General features: G+C 34.7%; 1 protein-coding gene across 1 annotated transcript in view; it reads right to left on the bottom strand.

The window, feature by feature from the left end:
• Positions 1-21,938, bottom strand: part of WDR72 (WD repeat domain 72) — a 94,994-nt gene that overhangs the window by 18,439 nt on the left and 54,617 nt on the right. Inside the window, exon 18 of the mRNA XM_015873028.3 lies at positions 18,392-18,503. Coding sequence (XP_015728514.2) covers positions 18,392-18,503 — 112 coding nt within the window. The remainder of the gene's footprint in view (positions 1-18,391; positions 18,504-21,938) is intronic.

Raw genomic sequence — 21,938 nt, forward strand, 5'->3', positions numbered from 1 at the left:
GAAACATCTTACCTGTCTGGGAGCATGGTACATAGCTACACAGCTAAAGCTAACAAAAATGGTGTACAGAAAAATACTTGCCAGATACAGACATTACTGATGAATGAGTAAAACGCTGTACATCAAAATGTCCTGCGCACAATCAACTAATAACCTACAAAGTTAGCCTGCATTTCACTACTATACATTAGCTTTACTTAATTTTCAGTAAAAAAAACCACATGAAAGCAACAACAAAAACTCAAAGAAAACACTGTGCCACCAAGAGAGTTGTAAAAGATACAAGACTGCTTTTAAAGATAAATAATTTGATAAAAAGGACTACTATATCATGTTATAATTCTTCCCACAACAGCAAATCTCCTAGCTTCCCATTCTTACCAGAGTACCCCTTGTTCCAACCAGATGTAATGCATGCTTTTATTTCATATTATTATGCATTTATTTTTCTTTAATGCAAGAGAGCAGCTCATTATTTCATTATGAGCTGATTTATTCACTGATTTATGACAGAGCTGCAGCTACAAAGACAATTGACTGCAAAATATTTATAAGACAAAAACTATTCACAACAGTGTAAGTCTCCTAGTGAATGCAGAAGTTCAGGTATTTTGCATATTCTTAACCCAGTGGCTGTTTAAAGTACTTCTCTTACCCTTATCCTCTAAACTTGTTTGGCCACATTTCAGGTATGTATAAATTCTGATACTTCAAGAATATGTAGTTTACAGCAATTTTTAGCTAACTTTAGATTTACTACAGTATTATCAGAGAAAATGCATTTCGAACGAAAGCTGCATATTCACAATACACTGTCGAAGTATTATATATTACATTAATACTTCACTGTGCTTATGAACGTTAATATAGGTTATTTGTTTATTACTATGTCAAGGTTATTCATCATATGCAGTGTCAGAAAACACACGCTGACATCTCATATTGTCTGCTTCAAGGGCAAGAACCAATGTGACCTTTGACACCTTCTTTTAAAAAGGATGAAATCATTCCACAGGAATAATGCTATACTGCACAGCTCCCTTTAGGAATCAATCTGACATATATGGTTTCCAATATTCCATACTGTAGTATGGCTTGTTAAGCTAATTCTGGCTAATTTTCTCTTCCAAGTTTAGATATGTAAAACTTCAAATTATTTTTCTTATTTGGATATCATTTATTCATCCTGCCTATTCACCACAAAATGAACATTTTGAACAATTGGTACTTCATTAATTTCACTATAGACAATCTTAGTTCTACTTGAGCAGGGAAATTGTGCCAACCAGTGATTTTCTACATCTGCACTGCATCTGTAATCAAAAGATATTTTAAAAATATCTGGGGCTGTTACTGCTTTTCCTTTCAAAGTCCATTAAAACCTCCAGGAAATCCATCTTTGTTTCTATTAGTGTTTCTTGCTTTACGGTTCTTTTAGTACTCCTGTTGTCACTGGACAAACATATGTGCAACCAAAATAGGAGGTACAGTTTCTACTGAAGAATATAGTGAATAAGTATATTGAAATAAAGAACACTGGAAAGGAATCCAAAAGAATGGCAGTGATAAAAATGAGAGATTATCTGAGAGCAACAGAGCTCTGCCTTCAGCTGTTTCAGTAACACCATCGTGGAAAGTAGATGGACAATTTGAAGTACGAAATTAGACGCAAAGCTACATGTGTTATCCTAAGGTATAAATGTTGTCTTGAGGTGTATGTGCATTTGTACAGGTAACTATATGAACTTAATCAGTCTCAGAAGTGAGTACATTTTTGGAGAGAGAGGGATGAGATTCACATGAATTGATAATTATATTATCTGTGCATGATACTGATTTCACTATAAAATTCAAACAAGGAGAATGCAGTATACTTTGACCTAGCTGATAAAAGGTCAGAAAGCAATTTTGAATAATAAATGAGACCTGCTGACCTCATGACCCGAGTCTGGCAGGGTCAGCAGCAGTCCTCTCACCAGATGCTGATGGCAGATATACAGACGCAGACAGCTCAACTAATGAGCTTCCTGCATAAGGGTTTCATATCCAGTGACATTTAAGTGCTATGCATTATATAAAATAAACTTTCAAATAATCTGCACCATAAAAAATTAAAATGATATTTACAGAGAGGTGTAATATGACATTGTAATCCCTGCTACAGCAATTATTTTACTGCTTTACCTAGATTGCTTTTAACCACAAAGTATTATACCTTACTAACATTTCCTACAAAGTATGTTCTCTTCATATTTATTCGGTTCCCATTTAGTGGATGTACATAGAAGAGGCGTAAGTTTGATGGCACCTCACACAATATGGATCAGAAAAAATTAGTAATAAGATACATTCAGTTTTATTCCATTTTGATTTTTTATTCAGGGGGTAGAAGAGAAGCCGAGTGTGTAAGACCAACAATGATTTTCCCCAGAACACTTCATAAACTGTGATGACTCAGAAAGAGTTACAAAGTACATGGCTCATGAAGAAGAAAGAACACAATACTGGAATTAAATATCCATCATTAGTTTTCACCCTACAAAAGGCCTAGGGTCACTATCCCACTTGGGTCTGAGCTCCACAAATTGCTATCTCCTTACTCAGCTGTGCTCCAGCTGCTTGCATGAATTTGCAGTAATACTTCTATATCTTTGTGTTTGTCCTCCGTTAATTAGAAACTTCCTATCAAGCTTCTAAATACCATTCTTGAAGAGGTTTTGAGATCTGATTGCAAGGGAAAATAACTGCTTGGTTATCCTGATATCTAACTACTTGTCTGTGAACAAAATGCAGGAGTTGGAAATCTATAGGAGCTTACATCTTTTAAAGGTTACTGTAAGTACTTATCCAAAGAATGCTTCTTGGATACAGAAGTCTAGAAGCTACATTAAAATTCGACAGAAAAGTAACTGCGGTCTATTCAGTTATGTATTACTGTGCATAAGTGATGTTTAACTTACATAGTGGCAGGTATTTAAGAACTTAGAATCTTTCAACATTCAACAGAGATGGGAAAAACAAAAAACAAAAAACAACTACTGCCTCACTTAATAGAAGGAGAAATGGAGGCATTATGAAGTAAGATTTTCCTCCAATCATTTTAAAGCTTCAACCTTCCAGTTTAGCTGAATGTCTACATGTTCTTGGCTTACCAGAAAGGGCAAAGAAGAGTGAGTAGCTGACTCATTTTTGTCAAAACATTCATAATTCCATATACTTCTGTGACTTTTAAAAATATTTATATTCTCCTTAAATCAACCAGTGTTAAAAGCAACATTTATATACAAACCCGCTAAATTTTCTACCCTCTCTTTAAGTCCTTCTCTGTTTTAGCCATATCTTTTCAGAGACAGTCAACAAAAAGGAAGGTGACCTCCCCAAAAGGCCATACAATCAATGTACGTAATAACTTTGTAATATTTGCAGAGTTATTTACATTCCTCTTCTACCCCCACAGTCTATCAGCTTTTCTGAGTGCTGCTGTGCAACTTTTGACTGAAATGCAACACCTGACATTTATAGATGAAATTTACCTCCACAGTGGTGAGTGGCATACCACTAGGGAGAGAGAATCTGCATCCATCTGATCCAGGGCCTGCCAGGAGCCATTTAGATCTTTTTAATCAGTGCTGATTAAGGCAAGTCAGATGACTATCCTCAAATTTATCACTGCCTTTAAAGACCTTGTAGCAGCCAATAGCTAGGGGAGCTAGGAAAAGGGATTGTCTTGACCACATGTCCTCCCCCTGCACTTGTAAGGACTTTGCAAGGAGAATTAAACACTGTCTCTACATAATCTATCCCAATTTTTCAATGAGCCAAGAGTGTGTCCAGAATGCAATTCTGGGACTTCAGTATTGTGCGCAGATACCAATTAAACTCATTGTTAGTGCACCCAGCTTCTAAATCTTACTGCAGTCATTTAGGGAACCAGTAACAGTGACCAGCAATTCCAGCCTGTATGCAATTGAAATAAAATTTGATTATAAATATATTAGATTACAAAAGTTGCTTAAAAAAAATTTCCCTGTAGCTTTTCTTCATGTATTTAAGACAGCAGCAGACTACATAAAGAAAAAAAGTCTTACTGCATCCAGGGCATCAGGGAAAGTATTTAGGCTTGCTTGATTTCTTTTCTGCCACAAAATACCATGCGTATTCCAAGGAGACGGCTAGATTTCATTAAAAATATCCACATTCACCCTGGTTTACAACTGATGTGAGTTCTGTAGTGGACAACCACTATCAAACCAAATTTAACCACTTCCATGCTGTTTCCCTATCCTCCTGATGAGTGCTTTGGTATTCCAACATCATACTTCTCTTAAAAAAAAAGAGAACACCTCTGGGATCTTTGGGAAATATCATAAAAGAAGGACAAACAAACAAAAATCCCTCTATCCAGCTTTCTGTTCTATTTAATAGTCATGAGAGTACAAGTCATTTTGAAAGCCAATGAAGAGTTGTTCACAAAAGCTTCATACTCGATGTGCCCCTAGAGGCTATATGCACCAGCAGAAGCTTCTACTCAACAGAATGAATCTTTCATTACATACATCAGATGGTTTTATGCTAATTGTTTACTGGTAAAACAACGAGAGGCAGAACAGTGCAGTCTGAAATTAGATTCACAGCCCTGAGATGCATCTTTTAACTAAGATCTGAAAATAACTTTTATCAAGAGGGAAGGAGCTCCATAGATCTGGCAAATGTTATCACCTGTAAGCAGAAATTCGATTTTGTTTTGCACACCAGGTTTCTCCCATGTATGCTATTTGAGAGCCAGGAGTCAAAAATACGTACCACAGAGTGGATCTGACTATGGGAAGGAGAAGTCAAAAAGGTTACCGCATTCAACTGGTAGTGTAATAACAGCAAATAGGCAAATATTTCTCAGAGAAAATCATCCCAGGCAGGTCCTTTACAGTGAATTTGTTAAGCAAATCTCCTAGCTGTGCTCTAATGTACCCCCTGCCCTTGTGCAATTGTGCTAACAGCTAACTCAAGGTAAGCTGCAATTTTCCTTCCCTCGACCTCCTTTTCAGACAGCACAACAGAGCCACCCCACACAGAATTTTATTTTTGGTTCTGCACATCTATGTGGTGACACAAAAAATGAGAATTATCTCTATATCTGTATTGTTTACTTCACAGAACCAAAGGATGCATTTTTAGTGTTACCTCTGAGCTCTAGAAGAGGAAAGTGTAAATTTAGTACTGTCCACTAAAAATCAACATGCTTTCCAGACTGTACAATATTTATTCTTTTTAACCTGGAGTAACACACTCCCAAGAGCAATTAAAATGGCTTCTTTCTTTTTCTACTAAAACCGCTACAGAGAAAATAAGGAAATTAATGTTTCATTTGTGTACATCTGATCTAATCTTGATCCAAATTGTAGTCTTAGTTGCTAATCTTGAGCATTACACTTGATAGGAGCTACATTTGTATGTCCCAGAACAGATTTTGAATTCTGTGGCTTTTATTTTCTATTAAAATGTTTTTTCATAAACCATTTTTTCCATGAGAAGATCATGAATTACTTTGATGCTGACTGCATACTACAGTTTTTCAATTTGCATAAACTGATTATTTTTTAAGTAGAAATTTAACTTTTTTAAAGCATTTAAACATATTGCAATCTAGTTTTATTTCAAAGGAATGGTTTATCTTAGCAGCAACAACAACACATTCTATTCGGTTTCTGTCATTCTAAAAGCAACATACTCGTTGGGGTTGCTCTTTTGTTTTTTGTTCTGTTTTTTTTGTTTTTTTTTTTTAGATTTTAAGGCCAAAAGATAAAATACTAAAAGCACGAGCTACACAAATGCTTGTAAAGTTTGTATCTAAATATGAAAACTCTTCCCCATATTTCATGTAATTGTCCTCATATCTATTTTCTAACCTTTACCAACCTTGAAGTCTGTTTTATATTGTATCAGAAGTGCAGCTCATTTGCAGACAGCTGCAACATGAGTTTCCTTACCCTGCCCTGCCATTGACCTACAGCCTGATTTGAAAGAACCACCTTCTTTCAGAGTGAGAAGTTATTCATTTGCCATAATAGCTCTATTTTGGGCATTCTCAGCAAAAACAGGCAATTGTGCCCAAATAGCACGAGGTTTTGTGATATCAGCCTCGTTTTATATATGGTGACAAAAAAACAAGGATATTTCACTTATGACTGGCTCACAGTCAGAAACAAGAAAATTTGTAATTAAGAATAGGCTTGAAACATAATATGTAAAAAAAAAAAAAGTTAGAAATTGATATTTCTCATTCATATGAATTTGTTTTAATTTTATTCTTTACATTATGGGCCTTATTCATCAAATAAAATCTAGTTTTCTAGTAGTCCATTGTACAAAAGTCAACTTTTAAATATTACTATTCCTACAGAATAAATGAAAACATGAGATAACCAGAAACTATTGGATAACAGAAACAAAATGTTTCTGATGAAAACAATTAGTCACAAGCATTACAAGTTGAAATTCAGTTCAGCGTTAAACAGACAGTTTAGAAGCACACGGTACATTTATCACAGCTCCACAGACAAGTTATTGAGCTGTCTGTGAAAAACAGAGCCAAACAGGAAAGCTTTCAGCAGAATGCAGTGGTTGAGGTCCTTGATTGATAGAGTTAGATGATGCAAAGCTGTCTGATGGCCTTTCTACAAAATAAAGTGAAGGAACTCAAGGTCTTTCATGACGATCTCTGACCACAGATGAACAGCTACTTTATTACAGCACAGATTGAGGTTGCACCTTAGTCCATATTCTGCCACTTTTGGATGCACACGGATAACTTTACCAACAATCCACTGTGTTTAACATGTCTGCCATCTTTAAATGGTTTTAAAAGGGACAGTAGATCTCAGTAGTTAAAAGCCTTGCCTACTGACTGTGACTGAAAATAATATAACTATTTTTATCACGGGATCCTTACTGGGCTGATTGTTCAGGAACAAGCGTCTCATTTAAAAATACCATTGTGCATAAAAGGCAATAACTATCTGCTGTGCTCTTCCAAAATATAATCTCTCTTCTCCCATTTTTTTCATGTGTGGTTCAAGTATTTTCCACTGACATGATACTAATGATAGATATCACCGAATATATAATTAACAAAATTATACCTCATTTGCTTTTAGCAAAAATGGTATGTTCATCTCTATGCTTGAGTTATATGGGAAAAATACCCTCAAAGCAAGCGTCAATTCTGCATTTCTTAGTGATGTAAAATATTTATAGCCAATCACCTGCAGCCAGTTCCAGGTTTCACAGTCACAGAAACCAATGGGCTTTGTCAATTGAGTCATAGTGTGAAACAGGTTTACAACAAATAAAATTAATGTGCTTACTTAATTATTAATTACAATAATTAATATTATTGTCTGATACACACATATTTAGGAGAATAACGAATATTTTCTTCACTGCTTTAGTGGACTAAACCCTGTCTACTGGTATTTGGGACCTCTCTCTGCTCATCCTTTGCTTTGGATACCTGAATACACTTCCAGGTGCTATTTTTCGAAATGAAGATGACCAGCACTTTCTCACAGCTATCCAACTCTGAAGAGTCATAATTAAGTAAAAAGATGGGGAGACTATGCCTGTTTCACATAGACTGACACTTCTGATTTTTGAATAGGAAAAATTCCCACAAATAATTTATCAGAGTGTATGAGTTTGATTATCCCTTCTTTTAGCTCAGGTTCCTATCTCAAGCCCATAGTAGGCTCAGCAGAAGTTGGACTCTCATTCACTCTCATTTAAATTCTTTTGAAGTAAAAATGTGTTTTCAGAAATTTAAGGTTTTTCCTTAATTCTCTCTTTCTCTCCTTCCCTCCCTCTCTCTCATGGTCAAGGCCAAGGTAGTGCCACTAATATTTGCAAGACTTTCACTTATCTTTGCATTCACTCATATATTTCAATTTCTATTATTCTGTTAGCTCCCATGTTTCAGTGTAGTGCAAGAGCTTAAGATCGGAACAGTTTATGGTAAAGCCAGAAATACTTACATCTCCTCAGCAAAAAACAAAGTGTCAGTGGCTGCAAAAAGCAAAATTCTAGTTTGGAAAGCTTATATATGCAGACTATTCAGCTTTCTAACAATTTCTGCCCACAGGTAAGAAATGAACCTTACTGATGAGCCATCTGTTCAGTACATTTCTTCACCACCTCTGCCTGCCTTAGTTTTAAAGTCTGTGATAATCACTGCTCCCCTGACTGTCTTCCTCAGAATAGTTTCTTCTTTCCATTACCTTAGTTTAATATTTACTTAAGAGACTGATGCCAGAATTGTTTCCTGTTATGGAATTCAGAGTCTCAGCTATCAGAGTAGTGACAGGAGGAAGTCTGTTTTGAAACCTTGACTTGAAAGGAGCTGGTTTCAAAATGCTTTTAAAGTGATTGTACTATTTTTTATCACTAATTGCACACTCCAGATATGACAAATGTATTTATTTTGATGTTAAGCCGCTACCACCTTAAGTAAGTTTATATAATAAGTAGGAAACTACCATATGATGAAATAATGCAAAGAGGTTGACAGTAGAATACCTGCCAGGATTTATCATTCAAAATAAACAATACGTATTTTGTCAGGAAAAACAATGTAATCCTGTGAGCTGTTCAAAAAACAAGGTGCATGCATTAGCTGTGGTTTTAAATTAGAAAATACATAGACAAGTGCACTAATTATTGATGGCATTATTACATCTTGAATGTAATAATGAGCATTTAGTTTGAATTCACAAGTTCCTTTTCATGGTTGCTATGGATGTAAACACAACTTGTGTGCTCAGCTTTCACTCGGTTACTTTAAAAGAAAAAATACCCAATTATACAATAACATATGCCAATAGTAGACTTAAACCATACTGTTTAAAACACTTCTCTTGATTTGTTTGGATTTATCCTGTCCAGTGCACACAGTCCTACAGGGATTTATGCAAAAGGAGATCTATATTCTTATCAAGGCTTTTGCTCCTGTAACATACAAAAGACTTTCCTCACCACAGTGCAACCTGATTAAGAGGCCCTCAATTGCTTGGACTAGATAACGGAAGAATGAAAATAACACTGGTTGCTATTAGAGAGACAGGAGTTAAGAAAAAGATTTCTTACTTAAAAATTCAAACTGATAATGTGCATATACCCACAAAACTCAAAAGAAACATCTAATGCATTTTCAATTATTTCAAAGCATCTTTTCTCTTTGATTAACACTGGGAGCATTGTTTTTACATCCTAAAATTGATCTATGAGATTACATGTTTGCATTTCTGTTGCATAAGGTCAGCCTTGGAACGAAAACCCTTTAAATATAAAACACCATGTCTGCTTCAAATAAGTAAAAGTGTTTTTAAAACGTGCATGGGTTTTTTACATTTCATTAAGATTTTCGGATGAATCCAGTTGTTAAATGGCTGTTCTAGTAACTGGCCTGTCATCTGGAAATGTTCTCAGATTGTTTTTCTGACACAATGTCCCTGAAAAAAAGTTGGTCAGTGTGACATGAAGAGCACAGGTTTGCCTATCACGCTGATTACTTGATGTAATAGTAAGCAAGCTTAAGTGAACTGTGTGTCTTCAATCTTTCCAATCACTTAGGGATGGGCACCAGAGGATACCATCCATCATCCATGGCCTGAAACATATGGTGCATCAGCAATCTTAGGCTGACCTAAATGATAGTAAAAGCTGCTACACTGTTCACAATAAGAAATTGTTGTTCACTGAATTACAGGTTTGTGATTAGATTGCTAACATGGCCAACTTGATGTATAAGTGAAGTGTCCAGGAAAGATATTCCCCAGGATCCTTTGAAGATTAATTTATACCCTTGAAATGTGCACCAATCACAAAACGAAAAAATATGTCAAGATATTTTTCTTGTGAACAAAAAAAGCACTGCAGTGGTTACGGCCATTAATTCATTTTTGGCAGTTTTAGCCAACAGAATGCAATAAACAAGGTCTTAAAGGTTTTTGTTTTGTTGCAAGACATTTACTGCTTGATTCCTAAAAACACAGGGCACTACAAATTCATCTTTTCTATATGAGGCAGCCTCTTCCTTAAAAAGACTGATACATATATGCAAACATCACACAGCTGGGGAAAATACTGAAAATTGTTCATTTTTTGTTATTATATTCTCCTCTACTGTTTCTATAAATCATCTATTTTTAGGAGGGTCCACAAAACAGAAAATATACTGTAACATATCTGACTGCTGATACCAAAATTATTGATCTTGCCTCTCCATAAAGTAGATTATGTTCATAATGTTATCATTAACCAATTTTGGAAAAATGCATCTTTATCACACAATTAAGATTCAAACTGCAATACCAACTGATGAGAGGTGAGAGGAGGGAGGTTATTATCCCACAACAGCTACCTCTCTTGTTTCCACACCAGGTGACTGCATTGAATTTCCCCACCAATGCTGAAATACATGTTTTAAGAGGCATGGTCAAAGAGCGAAGATTTTAAGAGCATTGCCTTATTTTAACAGTGAACTGTATTAGAGCATAACTGAGAAAACACACATTTGTGCTGACCGTTCAAGATCTTGTGTGAAAAACAGCTTAGTCCAGGCTAACTTCAGAAAGAAATAACACCCTTATAAACTATGAACTTGAGAGAAAATATTTTGCAGATATGGCTATTAAATGCAATTATCAGTAGATAAGATAGGAAAAACTGTTTCACTTTGCTCTATCTTTCTATCAGTGTAACACTGCCCTGTTCTGATACACGTGATCACGTGATCTGACAAGCAACAAGATCGTGCTGCTTGTCAGATCAGACCTCCTACTGATGCTTTAGCTCTTTTTTTCTTCTTGTGACACAAAAGTCCTTAACCCCATATGAGTCATTTAAAAACACTCCTAACCATGCAACTAAATCATTACATTTCATTACACAAAGGAAAGCACAGGTTTGCAATCATGATCACCTCACTTCTCTTCAATGTAGCCTATTGCCAGTAGTACAATTTATATAATATACTATATATCATGCCTTGACGTTGATAACAATGGTCACTGGTGAAACTGACTCCTTTCGAACCTTCCAAGAGGTGCTAATTAATTAACTAATTTTTTCCTGCGGCTGAAGAAGGCCTTCATTTGCTAACTTGATCAGGGGCATACCTATTTGATCTCCCTTTTTTTACATCAAAATGCTTTTTTTTTTTTTTTGTGCCTGCTTAAGTCACATATAAATACAAAAATATGTTGGTTTTGCTAAAGGAAATCCTAAGCCTATCCTGCTATAACAGTGGAGAAGAACAGAATGTTCATACTGACTATTAATTAGTTTAAAGAAAAAATCTCTCAGATTCAGTTTCCCTCACCCTCCTCACTAGGCTATCTGAGCATCTTCTGGTAGTGCAGCAGGTGATGCAACTAACATCCATCATATGAGAACAATGCTGGCACTTGGTCCTTAGGGAATAAGTGAAAGGTATTTCAAGTGTGACAGAATCTGAAGTTTTCCAAGAGTAGGATTTTTTTTTTTTTTCTGCAGATTTTTACTTTGATTTGATGCAAAATTCTAAGGTGTACTGGAAATTTTTTTGCATTCATTATCATTTGGATTGACTTAGTTTTGGTACAATACAACACAAGAAGTGTATCTGAAATAGAGCACTGAAGCAAGATATTTGGTGGATCTAACTTTATGACTTAAAAATAAAGCTTCTGCTAAAACACCTGATGTGGAACCGGGGTGACAGGGGAAAACTTTGAAAGATACAATTATGAATTTGCTGAATTTGGAAATCTTTTTCTGCTATTTGGTTCTACACACCACCAAAATATGAAATACCATTTCTGTTACTAATTTTTATCTGCTTTGAAACAACAAAATAATCATTACACGAAAACAGAGCTAAAGAAAGCATTCTATGAGGAAATAAGCTGGTTCAGGTTTGACAGTATGCTCTAAAATCAAAGCCACTTAAAATATTTTACCCCTTACAGGAAGCATCAGCCAGAAAACACAGCCCAAAAAAAGTACTCACAAACTCTTCCAAACCATTTTCAAGCAGGGCACATAATATGGAGAAGAAAACTCTCCTAATGTAGGGAACATCCCTCTTCATTCATGTTTTCCCCTGCTCCTCTCTCAGAGAGCCATTCAGCTCTCTATTCCTTCTAGTGTAGGATTTTAGTCTCTCATACATTCATCCCGCTTTTCAATTCATATTGAATCCATGCACAGTGTTTCATTACAGGCCTGAGGCTGCATTTGACTTGGCTTTTTCTTTTTTTTAAAGAACATTCAGTGAACTTCAAACAGTGAAGTTAGAAGCTAGTGATTTTATAGGAAGAAATTAATAAATAAACATTGTAAGAAGGTGAATGCAAAGCATTGAGAAGTTCGGGAAAAGAGATGGAAAACTACAAAAAAGTATTATGTTATTGATTTGTTCTGCTCTGTAGTTAGTAGCATAGAGCTAAGCTAATACTCATAATGAATGCCTATACATAGGGGTACATTTTTCCCCCTGCTTCTCATGATGGACATATAGAAAATACTTAACAAGTATTAACAGGGTTAATTTTAGAGGAAGAGCTGTGCTTAGAACTAATTCTTTTTTTTTTCCTGTTGTTTGATTCATTATGATTGTAGTGAGCGGAGTACGAACAAATAAATAGTGCTCCATGTGTTGCTTAACAGTACAGACAATGGACAGCTGAGAATCTGAGCCCTTATATTCTGGATATGGTGAAGTTAGTGTAGTAGAAGCATAAACTTCAAAATCTAACCTGATAGAGCTTGGAGAAAAAATAAAAAAAAGGTTTTGTAGTTTCTCTGTTTTTGGATGAACTCGTGTTCATAGATAATGGTAAAAAGAAGTTCTGACATACAAAAAAATCAAACATGACATTGTAATATACAAACTTCGTTCCACATTATGTCCATATCTCTTCCATTTCTAAGGGAGCACCAAGAGACTTATTTGACTCAGAGCTCTGTATACACAGTGTTGGGGAGGGGGGGGAAAGAAAAAGACTCCAAACTAAACAGTAAGGAAAATCAAATGTGAGAAATCTGAAAGCTCTTTGAAAAATTATTTGTGCAAGGACACCTTCAGAACAAGGAAGGAAGGTGTGACGAGGGTTGGATCTTCAATAAAACAGCAGAAGTAAATTGCTAGGCTTATTTCAGAAGTGCTAAGGTACTGCTTTATACAAGGAGTACTTGCCATCCATTTATTCTGAAGCCTCAACTCAGAACCAACTTTCATGTTTTTAAGTTCTGTGCTGTAGTTTGTCATTACTAAACAAATCTTTAGATAAATATCAGAAGTAGGGAGACTGAAAATGAGCCAATGATAATTGTCTGTATTAGCAAAAAAAGTGTTAAAGAATCTTAAAGCTCAAAATAAAAAGTTGTTGGAAAGTTTTCCTGTTCAGTATGTAAACAGTGAAAAAAGCACATAAAAACTGTAGTGTAGATTTGAATTTAGAATATGCGTCATCCTTAATCCTTCCCTTGACCGGTGTCCTAGAGCAATCCTATCCTTCCTAATGTTTTGGAGGAGTCTGAGATGGCGCCTGTACAATTTGATTTTGTGTAAAAATATGCACTAAATCTGATTTCTGCTACATTAAGGAGTTCTCTAGTAAAATATATGATGCATGGAATGAATTAAGCTGTAGTTCTAGAATGAGTCTTTAAGCTTGCTTCCTTTAATACTTGACCACTAATATTAAAGACTACTGGATCAAAATACAGTTTTAATTAGATATATAGGAGATGGTACAGTTGTATAGATAAACCACAGGTTAGATGCTAAAATATAACATTGATTTGTATTCTTTTACTGGAAATAATTGTAACATGAAACTAGGATATAATACACTCATTTTTAATGCACATTCAGTACAGAAGCAAGCTACTGCTGTTACCATCCTGTACTTAAAGTCTATTCATCAAAGAAATGCTAGATTAATTTGTTTGCTCTTTCAAAATCTGAGATTACATATAAGTCTCATTCCAATTAAGTGCTGAAAAGTTTATTATACAATCATTTCTTATATTGCTTTATTGCTAATATGCATGCATACTATGTTGGTCGGAATTTTTTTTAATGGCTCGAAGTAATTATAATAGTTTAATGAGCTTTTGTTAAACACAGGAACTTGTTCAGTGCAAAAAGTATAAAACTTCAGTTTTGCCTAAAAACGATTCTGCTCCTAGAGTCTAAAATGTCTGTGCTAATGAGAATGGACAGGAAAAAATATCTAGTTTATGGTTAAGTTTTATCATTCTTATTTCAGAGTGAAAATATGCTTGTTTTCAACAAATAAAATCCAAGAATCGTCCCCGAGAAAAGTGTGTCCCAGGAGTTTACAGTTTTATCTTACTGAATAAAACATAATTCATGTAATTCTCTGATAGCTTAGACCTCTGGTAATCATGAATTTTCTTCTAGAAAAAAAATATATTTACTTAGGGAAAAGTTAAAGTATTTTAAACTTCTTCCCTCATGCTACTCATAAAGTTGATAGCCTGGGGCACCTAATTTTGTTTAAGGTGTGATTTGAGACAAATTAGTTTCATCATATTTGTTTCATTTCAACTCTTATCGAATTTTTGACTTTTTGTGAAATTTCACTTATGTTTATCTGTTTATATTTATTTTGGTTTTAGAATCTCTAAAGTATAGTAGCTCTTCTGTATCAATAATCTCCAAATCATTTTCCATACTCATTTAAAAAAAATCTGTAAACAATTTCCTCTAGTGATTTCTATGTGTTAGTTCTCTCTCTTACAAAACTGGTAGATTTATTATCCTTTTCCTTTGAAATGCCTGTTAACTTCAGTACCCCCTTGGCTCTACTATATCCATTTTTAACACTCTGGGTTGGGGGGGGTGACCTCCTAAGATTTTGCTAGACATTTGCTAGATACTTAATCTCCATGTCCTTGATAAATTGAACTAGTATGAGAAAGACGCAGGAAGTACTATTGGTCCTCTTTAGCAATAAAAAAACTTTAAAGTAGTCTGCTTGAAGTAAAACATCTTTGCTTCCTTCAAAAATCTGCGTATCAGAAAATATGATAAGATTTGTGAGATTCACAAATAGGTTATGAAAGCTTGCACAAATCTTTCACTTGCTTTCCTTCAGGAAATGTGTAATATTGAATGGTGCTTTTAATTTTCTTTGGCTTTCTTCCAGATAACTTGCACTGGTCTTCTCTGCATCATGTTTGAATGTGCATTTACAAAAAATAAATGAATAAATGTATGCTCCACTCCAAAATGTACACTGCTTTCATATTTAGTCTCTGCTCTCCCTTATCCTTATCTGCACTTTCTTGACAAAACAAAAAGACTTTGCAGGCAAGCAAGAAGATTCACTTGTTATATGGAAAGATTTCCTAAGAGACATGCATGAAGTTAACATGAAAAGTTGCATGTGCCTAGACTGAGTTCTGAAATTAAGATGAAAGCCCCTGCTGCAGGTCACTACACGTATCCAAGTGAACAGTAGCTGTTATATCTTGGCTTACACTGATTTATCATTAATGAGGAAACAGAATGCCTTATCTGTAGATAAGTACTTGACAAAACTTTACACTAAATTCTAAAACTTAGAATCTGCTCTCATGCTGGTATTTATCAGAAGAAGGTTGTGGTTTTTTTTCCTGCAAGAACATATTTACTTAATTGATTAGTTTTAAAAGCTCCAAAATCACATACAGAAGACAAGGTAATAGATAAAATGCTTCAAATATACATACTTAAAACCCTGAATAATTATTAGTTTCTTAAACTAAGGATTTTTAAGTGTTAACTAGAATTCATTGCAAACAATACTTAGCAGTGTAATTTTTTAACAAATCTAAGAGGCAGTTAAAATAATATTCCATATTCAGTAATAAAGCATGTGTCTTGTACTTGTTTTTAATTTATTTCTTTTTTTTTGTAATATTAGAACACATTAATACCATTTTACTAAAATGCAATTGAATCCACGTTCACATGTTTATCCACATTTAGCAAAAAAACAGGCACAATGCCAGAAAAAACTTGTATGCTCTACTACCATCTCAGATAATATGATTCTGGATCCTTACAAATTAGAAGAAATAGGCATCCAAGGATGGCAAGTGGAAAACTGCCTCAGTGCATTAGGTAAAAGGAATTTACAGTCCTACATGCAGCACTCAACTGAAGGGGAAGTAAGCTAGATTCTAACTTTTACTCTTGCAACTGTTTTGAGATTACCATTAGAAAAGAAACAATTTCTGTAGAACCTCTTGAAAAAATCACTGCAGAATGCCTGGTGGGTTCAAATGAACTACAAAAAGGACAATCTCATTTCCTTGTATCCAATCAGCGGACTGTTGGATGAAATGGAATGAGACTTCTGCCATTTTTCCTCTGGTCTAACAAGTTTGGCACATGATTGTGTATATACTACTTATGTATGTCATAACATCAAAGACTGTAAATTAAAGACAAAAAAAAAGAACAATAGCAGATTAATTTCTTCTTAATTCGGCAGCGGACAGCAATACCTTTAGTAGTACTATTAGTATGAGTTCATCAGTGTTTAGGAAAAAAACAAGACGAAATCAGTACAATGTACTTTCTCTGAATTACAAATAAATACCAAAAAGAAAACAAATCAGATAAAACTTCAGTTTCTCTGATGAACAAAACCAAAGTTTACCAATATATTTGGAATTTGCTCCAAATAATCACATCTCTGACAGTACCAGAGAAGTTACAGCTGAACAGGAGAACATAGTAGGACACAGGTAATGCCCTGTGAGCAATAATCTTTAACAACTTTAGAGGTAAGAATGCCAAATCCTGAAAGTTATATTTAACTTCTTTAAAAAAAAATTCCATTTACTTCAGTAGGAATGTGATGCAACATTAAAAATCTTGGGAATATATTAATTTCTATTAAACAGAAATTCCATGCAGTACAATAATTCTGGTCACCAACATTCAGGTACTTGTACTCAAGGGTCAGAGTACATGTTCCTGGTCTTGAATTATGGCTTAAACTTGAAACAATATTTAACCTTTATCTTCATGTTGCACAAGATGACTGCTACTGTGCTATCCATCAATACAGATTTAGTGAGATATAAAATGACCTATGTATCAAATGAATGAGTAAAGCCAGACATAATTATGTGTCTCAGTAATTACACAGACTGGACTCAGTCCTGAGTGGGTTTTAAACACTTTCTACACATTATCACATCCCAAACCTGTTTTACTCTAACACATGAAAAATCACCAAAGATTTTGTTAAATTATTAATAAAATCAGCAAGTTTTGCAGTGCCAATCAGAAAACCATACAAGCTAAGACAAGATTACTTGCTTATATACTGTGATGAATATTTTGGGGTGTTTCAGTTACAATGCGTTTTCTCCCAGAGTGCACAGCAATAAAGTGATCCAAAGAAATCTCAAGTGTAAACAAAGAATAAGTTAACATGTAAAAATTACACAGTGTTTGCAGTCCGTTACATTTAACAATGCAAATTTTACAGAGACCACACTGTTTTGCTGCCTGAAACAAGTACTGGTTTTAACATCATGAAAGAAACAAATATATAACAATTTTTTGTGACAGAAACACACATTCAATGAGATTATAAACCAGTTTCCCAAGAGAAGGCTCACTTTTAAGATAGGATCCGAACTACAAGCCATTTAATTTTAAGACTCAGCTAATGGATTAGGGGGGAAAAGAAGGTTTAGTTTCATAATACAAAATCTAGTTCAGTCTTTTATTTTTTTTTTACTAGAAACATCAGCACCATTGTAAAGTCGCAGATGGTTGGCTTCTTGTAAAATGAAATGATCTAATTGTAAAATGCATTTGATATCTCCTTGCAGAGAGATAATTTCTAAAAGAAAAATAAAATATTCTCTACTAGACTTCAAAGTTACAAAGTCAAGCAATTAATTTTTAGTGCTAAACTGATGTCATGGAAAAGAAATCTGTATAAGTTCTAAAGATGATTCAGGGTTCCTATTCCAAGCACACTGCTTCCTATATTTTCAAATGTTTTTACAATACCAGAACCAGAAAAAACTGCACAAACAAAGAAACTTTATCTGTTCTTCTTTAATGCTGAGAGCATAAAAGTCCTTTAACTCCCCGACAATCATCTGAAAAAAAGCTATAGGCCTGTTAGGGTCAGGAGTAGGCCAGTTAACTTATCTTGCACAGTAATTATGTATTGTGAACTCATTCTGTTAACTTCTTTTGAGTATGTTCTGCTAAAGGAATATACCAATAAATGTTGTAATTATATGTCAAAGTTTTTAACATATTGCAAATTCATCTGATTAGCTTTCTCAGTCTTTGGCCTTGTCTGCAACTTACCATTTCCATTCTCTACTACAGCCAGTGGCTCTCTGCAGACTTCTGTCTTTCTCAAGGTTGTCATAGTCCTCTGAACTTCTGCCAACAGCACTGCTTGTATTGCCTCAATTATCTGCCATAAATGCAAATTATTATTGGATGATAGCGATAATTCAGTTAATTTATCTAAGTATTTCACAATTGTAAACAAATACCAGATGATGTTAAGACAGTTAAAGCAGATTCCATTAAAAATGCAACTTTTACCAATATATTAGACAGTGATAATCGTGTGGCTCTATATAAGTTACAAATGTTAACTGGATAGCAGTAAAATGATGCAAGTTATGAATAGCAAGCACTGTTCACAAACTAAACATTAATTTTCCTTAGTTTCAAAACTAGAATCAATAGTCTACTGCCTCTTTGATACAAGGGGGGCATTGCAGTACATGTTAGGGAAGCACAAGTGGTGTGATACCATCTAATAAAAATATCTTCATTTGTTTCTGTGTTTGCAACAGTGCTTTATGGACTGAATAAGAACCTTCTGATGTTTTTAGAAGTGTGTCTAGTCTCTCTGAAAAATTTTGTTAATATTTAGCTATAAGTGGTAATCTCCTATTCCTACATCTTAACAATGTTAATACAAATTTTTTCTTTTCTTCCTAGTACAAAGAGTAAAATTACCCACTAACACCTCTTATCCAAAAGGAACAGCTTATAAACAGGACATGATACCTGTTGCACCAAACACAGGTGTTACAGTTTGTAAACTATATAGCAGAGTTATAATTTTTACTTGTCTTTGCTTAAGCAAAGAAGCCTAAGGAGAACTTGGAAAATTTTACAGCTAAAAGCATTTGTAAATCACATTGAGACCTTTTACAATGGACCCAAGCTTTCACATTTCCTGATCAGTCTACATTTCAGCATAGCATAGAATGGCAGCACATGAACCTTCTTTTAATTTATTGTGTTCTACAGAAAGCAGATAAAAGTTTCTCACCCCCTCAGGTAGTCATTCTCTACTACAATAAAATTTCTGAAAGACAGAGAAAATCTGAAGTTTCCAAGACAGCTTACCCCATCTCAATATAAATGCGAATTTAAGTTGCATATGAAAATAAGTTAAATATAGAATATTTTAATATAAACTTTTAAATGTTTATATTATGCAAATTTATGTTAATAAATCAAATGCAGACTTCCTCAAACTGCCTGAAGGAGTTTCACCTCACTAATAAAGTACAGCGAATTCATGGGCAGTTGTAGCATTCACAGTTCTAGCTGCTCTTGTAAATTCAAATCATCAAGCTGAACAAAGGCTTTAGGTGTCCTTCATGACAAAATACCTTATTATAGACAACTATACCCTGGCCAGGTCCACACAGTGAAATTTCACAGCAAATGAACCCAGCCCTATGTACCGTGACTTAGTGTAAACCTTCATCTTGTCATAATAGTTCTTTATTTTACAAGGGAAACCAAGGGCAGTTTCTGTTTCCTGACATCTGTAAAACACTGAGCTTTGGTGATTAAAGATCCTGACTTTGTATCAGTCTCTTACAACATATCTACAATAATTAAGAGACTGAAACCCTGAGAAGTTTTCATTGTCTTAGGAAAATTCCTGACAAAATATATATATATATATATATATTTCTGACAGAGTTGCACAAGGAAATTGTGCACATTATCTATTTTTCATGGTTTTTTTTTTTAATCTACTAAGAACCTGTGAGTAATTTGGATCAGATATTCATTATCCGTTCCATTGTTGTGTATGCCACCCAGGCAGCATTTGTAACATGTAATTTCCTCTAACATCTTAGAGTAGAATAAAAAAAAACCTGTTCCAAATGGCACAACATGATATTGTGGAAGCACCTGTATGTCTCTGCAGGCAGCCTGTCTATCATTTTGTTGAATCCACATTACCACAGGGCTCTCTGTGGTTTCACGTTTGGTATTGTTCTCTCAACTGTGTTTTCCCCAGCAATCCATATACTTCATCTGACATTATCACAAAGTTTAAAAATCTCCAGAAGATTTACCTGTTTTTAACACAAGGCACATTTAAGTTAATAGTCTTAGTCGTCTTTGACATTTTCCAGTCTTTACTTAGCTTCCTTCTGTGTTACATGTATATTGGCTATCTTGTTGGCTAATGTGTTTTTATTATCTGTGATTGTGAAATACGACAGAAATTATGCTTCTCTAAGGTTATACCTGATGAAGTAAAAATAGCGTATGTCCAACTACAAATAGAGATATTCAAGGGTAAAAGGCAATTGCCTGACTATCAGGATCTGCAGCTGCAATACCAGAGAACAATTCAGAAAGATAAGTGAAAAGTTATATTGGCTTTCCTTTCTACTCCTAATCAATTATTTCCAGGCATTACTATTCTCTTTATAATGACTGGGCTTGATGAGAAAAGGCATTAGACATCACCCCTGGTTATTGCTCAGATCATAACCTCTGCAGGGTTGAGCCTTCCAGAAGCGGCCTCCCCGATACCTCCATAACAGTCACATCTGTGAGCAAAACCCTACAGATCAAATCATCAGACTTGCAGCACCCAATTTGCTTTCCTCTAATTTAAAGCCCCTATAACAAGAACGGATAGATATATTCAGGGGGGAGGAGCGGGGAGAGGTGGTGAAGGGTGGGAAGAAGAAGCTGTGACCTACCATGCACTGGCTGTAATGATTTTTTGAGTAGTTTTTGAGCTTAAATTTATCTGCCTCCTTCTAAAGCACAGTGGTGTGGCTATACAGGGGATCTACTGGGCAGCAACTATCAAAAGAATTATTATTGTGTAGACACTAATGATAAAGCCAGTTGGCTACAGGTAAAGAGTCAAGAACTGTAGAAACAAATGCATTCACAGCTTGTTAGGGAAATTATTGTAAACTTGAGAAACATCAGTAGAGAAGAAAGTATCTTCTGAGAGAGATTCTTGAAATAAAGTGATCTAATGTTTGCAAGTAAAAATCTTTGTAAAATATTTCAGATTCATCTATCTTCTTTTAGATATTAATAGAAATTAAGTAAATAAAACAAAACTAAAAAACCCAACAACAACAAAAAAAAAAACAAACAGATTTTTCGCATGAATTAATTAAAAATGATGAGGAAGTCCAGAGACAATTCCTCCTAAAATCTAAATGGTTTCTATTCTGTGCCTATCTTTTCCCACAGATGAGAGAGGGAAGCAAAAGCAACTACAATTCTAATGCATGTGATTAATTCAGTGGTTTAAATACGACATTATCAGTTGTTGTTTTTTTTGTTTTGTTTTGTTTTTTTAAGGGGAGAATTACCTAGCTAAATGACTAGCTAATTAGAGATAGTGCAAAGTTTCTTCCAAAGAACAGGAATACCTGGTGTGGGTGGTGGGGTGAACGTCCAAATGAAGACCTAAATGCCATACACTGAAGCTGTGGAAACTGTTTTTCTGATGCTGGTTCTGAATTAATACAGCTGAGTTCCAACAAGATCTTATTACTTGGGGCTGTATAACAGGACAGTTTCAAGATTAGAACTGTCTCGTGAGTAGGTA

This window comes from Coturnix japonica, chromosome 14 (genome assembly GCF_054131305.1).
Source record: "Coturnix japonica strain WE chromosome 14, WE-NBRP24, whole genome shotgun sequence".
Lineage (NCBI taxonomy): Eukaryota > Metazoa > Chordata > Aves > Galliformes > Phasianidae > Coturnix > Coturnix japonica.